Source organism: Prenolepis imparis, unplaced genomic scaffold (assembly GCF_030444845.1).
Source record: "Prenolepis imparis isolate NDT839.2.m4 unplaced genomic scaffold, iyPreImpa1.0 SCAF_14, whole genome shotgun sequence".
In the NCBI taxonomy this organism is placed as follows: Eukaryota; Metazoa; Arthropoda; class Insecta; order Hymenoptera; family Formicidae; genus Prenolepis; species Prenolepis imparis.
Genome location: NW_028141172.1, coordinates 11,301,722 through 11,314,121, shown reverse-complemented (window position 1 = coordinate 11,314,121; position 12,400 = coordinate 11,301,722). Strand labels below are relative to the sequence as shown.

The following is a 12,400-nucleotide window of genomic DNA, read 5'->3' as shown; positions in this document are numbered from 1 at the left end:
GAACAAGTAGTAGGCCGAGGGAGCCAAATCTGGAGAATAGGGGAGATGCAGAACGAGTTGGAACCTTAATTCCATCAATTTTGCGGCTACAACTACAGATGAGTGAGCTGGTGCGTTGTCGTGATGGAAAAGGACTTTTTTGTGGGCCAATCGTGGACGTTTTTCTTGCAGCTCGGTTTTCAAACGGTCCAATAACGATGAATAATATGCACCTGTAATAGTTTTGCCCTTTTCCAAATAGTCGATGAGGATTATTCCTTGCGAATCCCAAAAGACAGTCGCCATAACTTTCCCGGCCGAAAGAACGGTCTTCGCCTTCTTTGGTGCAGACTCCCCGCTGGCAACCCATTGTTTGGACTATTCCTTGGTCTCAGGCGTGTAGTGGTGTATCCATGTTTCGTCCACAGTGACAAAACGACGCTTAAAGTCCTGTGGATTCCGCTGAAACAGCTGCAAACCGTCCTTGGAACACCTCACACGATTTCGTTTGTTGTCAACTGTGAGCAGTCGCGACACCCATCTTGCGGATAGCTTTTTCATGCCCAAATGTTGATGCAAAATATTATGTACCCGTTCACTCGAGATGCCCACAGCACTAGCAATCTCGCGCACCTTCACTCTTCTATCATCCATCATCATATCATGGATTTTATCAATGATTTCTGGAATAGTGACCTCAATAGGGCGTCCAGAACGTTCAGTGTCACTTGTGCTCATATGGCCACTCCGAAAATTTTGAAACCACTTATAAACTGTTCTAATCGAAGGTGCAGATTCACCATAATGTTTATCAAGCTTCTCCTTAGTCTTCTGAGGCGATTTGCCTTTCATAAAGTAATGTTTTATCAACACACGAAATTCTCTTTCATCCATTTTTTGGAAATCACTCGACTTTCTCGATTCAAACGAACGCCAAACACAGAGAAATAGACCGATCTGGCTGAAACTTGGTGTGTGTTCTTCCAAGAGATGCTCTTAAATTTGTATATCGAAGTTTACCACGCGCTGAAGATGGCCCAAAAAAAGGGGACCGAAACGTTCGCTATTTTGATAGGAATTTTGTAATTATTTTACTTTTAGAATAAAAAATTGTTGCGCTATATGTACCGCTCTTATTGTCATTTTTTAGTACCTTTTTATTAATATCACGAGAGCCTTTACATTATCTTTATATATAAATATATTATAGCTTAATAACAAACACATTGTCATATATTAATATATATGTATATTATTGTTACATCCACGACCCCACGATATATTGAAGCGCGCCCCGTCTCACAGACATACACTCTCGCGTCAGGGAAAAATATATATATACAATTTAAAGTATAATATATATAATTTGTGTTAATTAAAGTTCAATTTGAACTTTTTTCTTAATATATCTTATTATTTCCCGGCGCGAGTGTGTGAGTGTCTGCAAGTTGCGGCGCGCTTTGATATATCGCGGGGTCGAACCGCAGGTGTAATATATATTAATATTAATTAATATATGATGTTTATTATTTTACATATGTGTATGTGTTAAAATTATTGTAATTTAATGTAATAGTTTATAAGAAAGTTCAATTTTTAAAAAACTTCAGTACGTTTTTATACAGATAATTTTTGATGTTTTGATTTTCTGTAAAAAGACACAATTTGTAAAGAACATGCATTATACAAATATTTATATATAATTATTATATACAAGATATTTCGAAAGGAATTTTAGGACATGATTGTACATCATTTTAAACAAAAAAGCTTCTATAAACGTGTTTATATATAAACTTTTTTGTTTAAAATAATATGTATAATCATGTCCTAGAATACTGATAATAACCTATTTCTTTTAAAACATCCTGCATATATTTATTATAACATCTATGATTATTAATTGCAATATTTTTCTTGTTATAAATGAGCTGTATATTTTGTTTATTTATTAGTAATTGGAGGGACTATTATATTGTATGTAATGCTGTGTTATTCTATTAATAAAAAAAAAAATATATATACGAAATTTATCCGAAATTTAATAAATATTTCGTGCTGCTGTTGCTGATGTTGTTTTTGTCTTTCTTCCATTTCATCAGTAGAAAAAAGCTGGAACTGAAAAAAAAATATATATAAATGTAATATGTACTTGTGTGTGTGTGTTACATATTTATACATACTCGCGCGCACAAAAAAGGGTTTACAAATTCTGCAAGCGCTGCAGTTTATGTCCATAAGACAGAGGCTGAATTATAATGTGTGTATATTTATCTTTAAGATTTTAAAGAATATGTTACCGGGTCAATTAAGAAATAAGTTAACAATAGTGGGAAAAGAGAATGAAAGACAGACACGGCAAGCTGGGGACATTGTGGTACAGTTTCGTAGAACAACGAGTGCACAGAAGAGTATGTTTTATGAGGGAGTGAAAATGTACAATGCCTTACCAGCTGAAATAAGACGAATCGAAGAACTGGAAGCGTTTAAGCGAGAGTTAAAGGAGTATATTGTAATTAATGTAAATTAGACTTGTATTTTACAAATAGCTGAGAAAGCTAATAAATATCAATTAATCTCTCCCTCTCTCTCCCTCTCTCTCCCTCTCTCTCCCTCTCTCTCCCTCTCTCTCCCTCTCTCTCCCTCTCTCTCCCTCTCTCTCCCTCTCTCTCCCTCCCTCCCTCCCTCCCTCCCTCCCTCTCTCTCTCTCTCTCCCTCTCTCTCCCTCTCTCTCCCTCTCTCTCCCTCTCTCTCCCTCCCTCCCTCCCTCCCTCCCTCCCTCCCTCCCTCCCTCTCTCTCTCTCTCTCTCTCTCTCTCTCTCTCTCTCTCTCTCTCTCTCTCTCTCTCTCTCTCTCTCTCCTCTTGCGAGCACGGTGTCGATTGGTCGTGGCACGTATCGCTCTCTCGTATTTCTGTCTTTTTCGAGTGCGTTATACCACATTTACACATCAAGCAATCACAACTATCACTATTAACTAGCAGTCTCGTTGGGAGCTGCTTCAATTCTGCCTGCACACTGCATCCAACGGGTGAGAGTTTCTCTTATATCTTTTCTTAAATCATAGAGAGAGGATTAAGCGACAGTAGATTAGACAGTTGGAGTCACCGTGAGACACGTGTCGCGATGTCAAAACGAAGCGGCGCGCGGCAGGGCATTGACCCTATTGTTGACAAAACAAGCGAGAGGAAAACATTACCAAAAAGGCCTTCGCAACTATCCTTGTCTGGCAAGTCGGACAGGAGCGTATCTTCGAGAGGTAGCTTAGATCTCACTAAAATTAATGCCCTGAAATCGTCGATTAACGAACAGCACGACAACGTAATGAGAATTCTCCTATCTAGCAAGGAAACTGCAGATAGGATCAAATTGAGTCCACTCTCCATCTCTGCAAGGAGTCGTTCTTTGAGGCAGCTTCGGCACTCACTAACCTTTTGGAGGAGGGCTCGCCCGAAAAGATCGAGGCGATCAAGGGCGCTCTCAAGGAGGTTCTCAGCGAGAGGGGCGGCGAATGTCAACCGACGTACTTAAATGCTGATTCTGCGAGGACCTATGCATCAGCAACAAAAAGCGAGGCCCCCATGGTACGTGTTTCACGTGGCGCCGCTTACGAGATGCCAATGACAACGTCTTTCGACATTGTACCTGATAAAAACGAGTCGACGGGGTGCACACCGTCGCAGGCCACTAGGGAAACTGTCTGTGAAATCCTCAAACCCTCCGAATGTGCTCTAAAGGTGACCCGAATTAGTGACCTGAGGAATAATGGAATTCGGATCGAGGCCGTCTCTCCGGATCTAGAGAAAATCAAAGCGCATCCAGATCTCACGAGTGCTGGTTTCAAAGTAATCGATCGAGAAAAAATTAATCTGAGGCTAATCGTACGTGGAGTGCCCTCTTATATGACCACTGAGGACATTCAAAAAGGGTTGATTTCGCAGAATCTCGGCGGGGAGTGCTGTGATGACGGATTCAAATTAGTACACAGATATCAGAGTAAAACAAACAAGAACTTCACAAACTGCATTATCGAAGTGATGCCTGGAATACGAAAACGGCTGCTTGAGAATGGTCGGATATACCTGGATTTATCGGCATGCAATTTTGGAGACCATATAAGGGTCCTTCAGTGCTTCAGGTGCATGGCCTTCGGGAACATTGCAAGGGACTGCAAGTCAGCGGCGGTCTGTGGGCACTGTTCGGAAGCTCACGAGATGAAGAACTGCGATAAAGAAAAACGAACACCTTGCTGTGGCAACTGTAAGAGGACATCGAAGGGATCTCTAAGCGACAGATCTCATTCGGCCTTGGACGCGGATAATTGCCCGATACTTCGCGATAAAATAATTGACAGGATTAAAATGATCAACTATGGATAGACGGACACAGGCATGCGATGGGCTGTCAATCTGTCATGCGAACTGTCAATCTTTGGTGGCGCACTTTGACGAATTTAGTCACTACTTTGGAGACTCTAAATACCATATCATCTGTCTATCGGAAACGTGGCTGAGACCAAAGGTTCCTGATAGCATGGTAAAGATTCCTGGTTATAATTTTATAAGGAATGATCGCGTTGGTAGGAGGGGAGGTGGAGTGGCCTTCTACATCAGGGACTCCATTGGTGCTGTTGTTCTGGACAGATCTGCGTCCGACGCGCAATATCATAAGCCAGAGTTTCTCGCAGCGGAGATCATTATCAGCAATGCATGTAAATTATTCCTCGCGGTTGTTTATCGACCACCGAACTGCGGATACCTCAATGAATTCATGGACATCTTTCAGGATCTACTGACCAAGTACTAACACGATTTTTGGCGATTTCAACGCGGACATGAACATCAGCACGTTTGACAGCACTCAGATCGAGAATTTTGTTGCAACGTCCGGGATGTACCTAGTGCCATACGGTACCATCCACCACCTAATGAACTCCAGCACCTTCCTTGATCTGTGCATGGTTGATGATGTTGATAAGCTCATCAACTATGAAAAAGCAGCTGTGCCTTTCCTGTCGGCGCACGATCTCATTGAGATCATCTATGGCATAAATGTTGAGAGACGAGGGGAAAGGCGTGTCCTATGTCGGGACTACAGAGATTTCAATGAAGAGAACTTCCTTTTTGAGGTGAGCGAGCTTGACTGGTCGGACCTGATGTCACTGGAGAACATAGAGAGCAAGGTGCTAAGAAGCACGGGATTAGTTGGAGCCCCTCATCGGACGCTTTTCAGTTCCGCGTGTCGTTTCCCGCCGACCTTCCGAATACTAAGCGTGCGATTCTGTCGACTATCGCCAAAATGTTCGACCCGCTGGGATGGGGCTCCCCCGTCATTGTAGTTGCTAAAATCTTCTTGCAACAATTTTGGCAGCGTAAGCTTGAGTGGGATGAAACTCTCCCGTTAACTTTAATTCAAAAGTGGGCTGAAATTCAGCGCTCCCTGCTGGAACTCAATCAACTACAACTCGCACGCTGGATACAAAGAGGCGCGGACACAGCGCAGTGCGAACTGCATGGTTTCTCCGACGCGTCTACCGCCGCGTACGCAGCCGCGATCTATATACGAGTTCAATCGTTAACAGGCCAGGTAACTTCGATGTTACTATTTAGCAAAATAAAAGTAGCACCCGTGAAAACGTTAAGTATCCCGAGATTAGAGCTCGCTGCCGCCGTTCTCCTTGCTAGATCCATAGAATTCGTTCGGTCATCCCTTCACATGTTATCGGTACCGTGTACATGCTGGACAGATTCCACTGTCGTGCTCGCGTGGATAAGACCAAACCCCTTCCAAATGGAAAACGTTCGTAGCAAACCGCGTTTCCGAGATACAATCTCGTCTCCCATCAGCTTCATGGCGCTACGTATCCACTGCCGAAAATCCGGCCGATTGCGCCTCCCGAGGTATCCCCGGAGATCGACTTGCCTCACATAAACCCTGGTGGCATGGACCTTCTTGGCTGATACGTTCCGACGCAAACTGGCCGACGCCAGTCGAGACTTCAAACTTCGATACGACAAGTGAACTAAACTCTCGCGTCGTTACGCATACCACCACTCCAGTCGAACCGTGGGATCTCGCGACACGATATTCCTCGTGGCCGAAATTGCTAAGAGTCACGGCCTACGTAATCCGATTCGCCTCACGACTTCGCGCAAAACGCCGCGATCACCTCACCGAAAATCCCGTCGCGCTATCAGCCGATGAATATCGAACGGCGAGAAATTATTGGATTGAGCGACTACAGGAAGAGACATTTCCACTCGAAAAGGCCGCGCTTGCTAAAGGAAAGTCAATCTCATCAAAAAGCTCAATTCTTTCATTAAATCCATTTATCGGCGACGACAAATTAATTCGCGTTGGCGAGCGATTAACTAATGCACCCCTCAACTTCGAGATGAAGCATCCGATTATTCTAGCGTCACATCCGCTCGTCACGCTAATCGCTCAGCATGCTCATCTACGATCTCTTCACGCGGGCACGCAACTTACTCTGGCCACCATGCGACGAGAATTTTGGGTCCTTCGCGCGCGAACTATCGTAAAGTCCATAATTCATCAATGCGTAGTTTGCGCTCGCGAAAAGGCCGCTACGCCTACGCAGTTGATGGGAAATCTCCCGAAAATGAGAGTCACCCCTCTTAAGCGAGCATTCATAAATTGCGGTGTCGACTACGCCGGCCCGATGCTCGTTCGATCGTTATCCGGGCGCGGAAGAGCGTCTAGAAAATCGTATATCGCTGTCTTTATCTGTTTAGCTACGCGAGCTATTCATTTAGAATTGGTAGACAGTTATTCCACTCCAGCATTTCTCGGCGCTTATTCGCGATTTTGCGCGCGGAGAGGATTGCCCGAGTCAATTTATTCAGATAACGGCACTACCTTTGTCGGCGCCGATCGCGAACTCACGCTCGCCTTTCGCGCCGCCCTGCGAGATCCTGATTTTCTAAATCGAACCGCTAGTGATAATGTATCCTGGCATTTCATACCCCCTTCCGCCCCGCACTTCGGCGGTCTCTGGGAAGCGGGCGTCAAAAGTGTCAAACACTATCTTCGGCGGATGCTCGGATCACACACCCTGACCTTCGAAGAGTTCTCCACGCTGTTATGCAATATCGAAGCGTGCCTGAACTCGAGGCCGCTCGCGCCGCTTTCCGACAATCCCGATGATTATGAATCGCTTACGCCCGGTCATTTTCTCATCGGCACCGTGATCACCGCCCGTCCGGAACCTTCGATTCTCAATATAAACGAAAATCGCCTGTCGCGATGGCAACTAGTTCGCCAACTGACGGAAAGATTTTGGAGACTCTGGCAAAGCGACTACGTAAACACGTTGCAACAAAGAGCGAAGTGGCGACGAATTGCGACCAACGTTCAAATCGGGCAACTAGTATTAATACGCAATTCTTTGTTACCACCATGCAAATGGGAGCTGGGTCGCATCGTCCAATGTCATCCGGGCTCGGACGGTTTAGTTCGCGTCATAACTATAAAAACCGCCACGTCCGAGTATAAGCGTCCATTATCTAAAATTTGTGTGCTACCGGTCTGCCTAGAAAACGCCGCGCAGACATCTTCATGAGCGTCTCCTTGTAAGCTATTATACACGAACTCGAAAGATATCAATCGCCTCAATTCTTGCGTTCGAAGGTTTGTCCGTTTTCAAGTTAGTCCTCTCGGAATAAATAATTTTCTGTTTCTTCTTTATTTTAATTTTATTTGAAGTTTTCTTTCGAAATAAGTATTTCGAGGCGGGCGATATGTTTAAGTTCGTTCAAGTCAAACGATTATTTCGTGATATTTTGTTCGTTCGTATTTAAGTATGTATTCGTGGTAATGTCACCTAAGAGAAATCTCACGTCATCGGCACCGGTCGTGTTTATTATTATGTTTTTCTTTATCTGGTAACGAGTTGCCGGTTTAACCGTTGCGTTCGCACAGCGAGGGCTCGCGCACACCCGAGGCCACCACCGCTCGCTCCGAAGAGCGTTCGAGAAAATTCGAAAAACATAGGAGGTCAAACCGCCAAGCCGCGTGACTCACTTGTGTTTTGGAAGCGAAGACCGCCAGTTCTTCTTATGCCTCCGATCGTAACGCCGAATTAGATCAGTTTATCTCTGTCTAGGCCACTTATCGCGGAAGAGGTCACGTTTTTGACGATTCGCGACGACGGTTCGCGACGACAATTGTGTCATTCCGGTGGTGCGATCGAAAGAAAGACGAACATATCATTTTGTAATTGGGTTGACGAGTGAATTGCCGAGGATCAATCAATTCTCGGAATACTTCAAATTAAAGTGTTGACCACGAAAATAACGAGTCTAACTCTTTCTCTAGTATTTTAATCCTACCCGCTTTCTCTCTCGCTCTCTTTCTCTCTTCCTCTCCAAACATCAAGTTTCTCTTTCCTCGCGCTCGATCAGCTGGAGCTCCAAAATAATAACCCGCGACTTGCTATCCTGCTCCCTCTCATTCTCGCGTATTTCGCGTCCTTTCTTCTCTCAACACTTCTCGCTCTGTCTGAGTGGCACCGGCAAATTCATCGTGTCCGCATGTGACGACAAACAAAGATCGCGTGCGCGAACAGTATAATATAAATCAAACTCTAGCAACATTCAACATAAAAAGTTATAGGATGGCTAAAAAATGAAAACTTTATGAGATATTTTATAATTGATATAATTTTATATAAACTATGAAATATTTCATAAAATATTCATTTCTCGATAATTTTACCTCAATACTTATGCACAAGATAAAGAGAAAAATTGGTGTAAAGAAAACATAGTTGTTTCCAAGGAAAAAATATGTAGCTCCTAATTTCAATTTACATACTTTTTCTTGAAAACAACTATATGTATTTTTTTACAGCAATTTCTCATTATTATGTGCATAAGTAGAGGTAAGATTATTAAAAAAATGAATATTATATGAGATATATTTCATAGTTTATGTAATTATATCTAAATTGTAAAGTATCTCGTAAAGTTTTCATTTTTTAGCTATTTTATAACTTTTTATGTTGAATATTGCGAGGATTCGATTTATATAATAAAAATAAGTTAACTTTATTTTAAAAAACTAGATTGACCTCTAAATATCTTAGAAAAACGCTAATCAAGAACTCTAAATCACGATATCGTCCTCCTTCGAAACCTTACAACTTTTATATGGAACATTTTTCCCGGAAATGTTTCTATTATTTTTATGATAAAATTTATTTTTATGATAATCCACTGTATCAATTAAAATTATATATATATATGTATATATATATATATATACATCGGCTGCGCGTAGATATTTCCACGAAGACTGAACAACGGGGGAGTAGTAGCCCCCCGAACGGGGGGTGCGTGACGTTAATACCTGGGCCTCTGTCTAATGGCTCGTGCACCCTGGACGCGATGGGCAGCGAGCTACGAGCGATATCCAATGAAGATTTGATATCGCTCGTCGCTGGTCGCCCATCGCGTCCAGTGCGCATTAGCCATTAGTCATGCAAACTCGTGGAAGAACCGCTCCGCACCCTTGATCGGAGCCTATCCGGGAGTTAAAGCGCGCAGTCCGTGACCGCGGCGTGGAGGCGATGCATGGTCGACATCGACTCGTACCCTGTCGGCGGAGATGTACACCGACAACCTCTAGCTCGGTGGGTGAGCGACTGTTCGGATTGGTAACGCGCCCGCGAGCTGGGGTGAGGCTAAACCTTTAGCATCACTAGTGGACTCGGCCCAAATCCGAGAATCTTTTCGTAGTCACCACGTCGGGCTAGATGTGGCCGATCGAAAGCCGCTTCTCGGTTGCCCGACGCTTAAAATAGGTTTACTTTCAGGCGGGGACAGATCCCCCACCGCGGTGGGGGTCCCATGATGGGCGAACCGTCTTCAGTATAAAATCTACAGTAATATGGCATCACAACACAACTTACACAGTTTGTTGAAGGAGAAGAGGAGGAGGAGATGGGTGGCCGGTAAGTTTCCGTAGGTATTTCTTTCGCAGCTATTTCGATGTTTGTGTGTGTCTCTGTGTGTGTGTGTGCGCGCGTGTGTGTGCGTGCGTGTGTGTGGGTGTGCGTGTTTCTCATTTACTAATCTCTTTCCTTTTTGTTTCAGCTACTTTGGGGACGGGAGGCGGATCCTCGAGGCATTAGATCCGCGACTGATCCGTGAGACGGATCTGGTCCGCCGCCACCCGGACGACGACGACGACGACGACAACCATGGACGCGTGCGAGTCGAGGGAGATGTCGACTCAATTCTAATATGCGCCACCTCGTTCGAGGCCTTTACGTGCGAAATATCGTGAACCATCTACATTAGACCGTACATCGCTCCGTGCTTCAACGAGAAGTTGACGCGGTACTTGGAGGCACGGCCAAGGTTTCAAGGCCGCAGCCGTAAGGCCAGATTGGAAGGAGACGCTCGCCCGGACCGACGGTGGGCCGAAACGAAATTGGCGATGCTGGACGGCCGATATATTTTTTTGTTGTTCCAGATGGATGAGGGCAGCGCGTTTTTGCGCAATGTGCCGAGACACGCGACCGACGTGGAGGACGGACACTTGCGCGCGTGCTGCACCGCTTTCGTGCGGGAGGTTGTTTTACGTGCGGCCAGCATGATCGACAGGAGTTGCGAGACGGCGCGCGGCGGAATCCGCTACGCCCGGCACGACGTAGACGGCCCGTACGACGTGTTAAGATTCGATTTCGATTCTTTCACGAACAACGTGCGCCACGTAATGGAGAATATTAATTTACGCGCGGCGTGCGGAATCGCGTACGTGCATTTTTACACGACCCAACACGGGATGCGCGTGGCTAGGGGCCCGGCTGGCGCGTTGCTGCGGAGCATCGCCCGCCTTAACAGCCGGCACATCGACGTACTGCAAGTGCACCGTGGCGATGTATTGCACTTGAATGACCGCGAAGACGGCAGCGGCAGCGGCGCGCTTCTGATAAAACTATCAGGCCGGTTAAAGGAGCGCGAATCGTTGTCGGCCCTGTTCCACCGATCGATCTTCATCGGCGGCGGTAGCCAGAGGGGCCGCCTCGAGCGATACAGGGCGGGTTTCCTGGAACATTACGGATATTTTAAACGTCACGCCTCGCCCGCGCACGTCTCGTACGTTATAACCTTTACACAGGCGTATAATTCGGTGGCCAAGATGGCGCGGTCATCCGACACGGCCTACCTGGCCTCGTTTCTAATCGCGCGCGGCTACGCCTCAACGCCCGCCGGCCAAGAGAGACCGCCCACGCGACGTATGCGCGAGCTGCGCGAGTCTACGCGCCAGTATCTGCGCGACATATTGTCCTTCAGTCGGAATTATGTGTGGCGCGGCCAATCCCTTAGAATCGAAGAGGTCGTGACCTTGAATCTCACGCGTACCGCCAGTATTGTCGACACGATAAACCGCCTCGGTCTGTTCGCCGAGGAAGAGCGATGTATAATAACGCAGATGCTGCTAAAGAGACGCTTGATATACCGATTCTCGGTCAACTTGCCCCAACACGTGGAGCGTTCGATCGGCGCGGACGTCGAATATTTGAGACGGGCCCACGACATTGGCCGTTTCTGTCCCGCGCGGCACGCCTGGACCCCGAGTCATCTGGTGACGCGTGCCGCAAAAGCGGAATTTCGTCTCTTATACTTCGCCCACGAGCGCAGCCGCGTATACAATTACGCGTTGATGCGCAACTGCTTCATCGGCGGCAATGAGGCCAATGCCGCGCGCAACGGCGTAATACGAATAAAGACGATCAACGCGATCACGGCCGCGTCCAGCGTCGGCGAGAACAACGAGGCGGACGCGTTCATTTCCACCGCGTACGCATCCCGTCTTCCCGACGACGTCGTCAAGGCCGTACGTGAAGTGGCGACGGTACATTTATCGCCTGCGCGATACAACGCGCCGGAACACGCAGCGTGCTACGTCATAACGTGCATCGTGACCTGAACGTACACTTGGTGTTTTCTATCAAAAAATTCGCGCCTCGCGGTCAACAAGGTTGAATTGATAGATAATCTTGCCGGAAATTACGAGTGATGCTTCACAAGGCCTGCGGCATTTTTTGCGCATGTACGCGCGTCATAATCACCGTGAATGCTAAGTGAAAATTATTCGTTCCATCGACGCCCAGGTCGTGGTTCGCGCGATCGCGCTCGAACCGACGACGACGATAGCCGAGATTGTACGCGCAAGCATAAACCAACCGGACGATTTCCACAATCGCGTGCGCCGCGTCGTCCACGTCGTTTAGACGTGTTTCCAATGCGTTTTTTTAGTAGAGTCGCGCAATCTAACCATTGGGTGGTGATAGTTCGGCAACTAAGGTGTCGATCACCACGACAACGACGACGACGACGACTATCACCACCCGGGCGATCGTCGTCGAAGATTAACGGTGGCGATGGCGCGCC

The 12,400-nt window shown here is 46.3% G+C and overlaps 2 protein-coding genes across 2 annotated transcripts; one reads left to right on the top strand and one right to left on the bottom strand.

Moving 5' to 3' along the window:
- Window positions 1–357: 357 nt before the first annotated feature.
- LOC145945173 (protein GVQW3-like) lies at window positions 358–873 on the bottom strand. Its single transcript, XM_083053999.1, has one exon. The coding sequence runs from the start codon at window positions 871–873 to the stop codon at window positions 358–360; it is 516 nt and encodes a 171-aa protein (XP_082910125.1).
- A 5,499-nt stretch (window positions 874–6,372) lies between these two features.
- On the top strand, window positions 6,373–7,560 carry LOC145945172 (uncharacterized). The gene has a single exon (XM_083053998.1). The coding sequence runs from the start codon at window positions 6,373–6,375 to the stop codon at window positions 7,558–7,560; it is 1,188 nt and encodes a 395-aa protein (XP_082910124.1).
- The last annotated feature ends 4,840 nt before the right edge of the window (window positions 7,561–12,400 follow it).

What these genes read in the sequence shown, in the direction of transcription:
- LOC145945173 (XM_083053999.1), bottom strand. Translation starts at nt 873, where the DNA reads ATGGATGAAAGAGAATTTCGTGTGTTGATAAAACATTACTTTATGAAA.
- LOC145945172 (XM_083053998.1), top strand. Translation starts at nt 6,373, where the DNA reads ATGAAGCATCCGATTATTCTAGCGTCACATCCGCTCGTCACGCTAATC.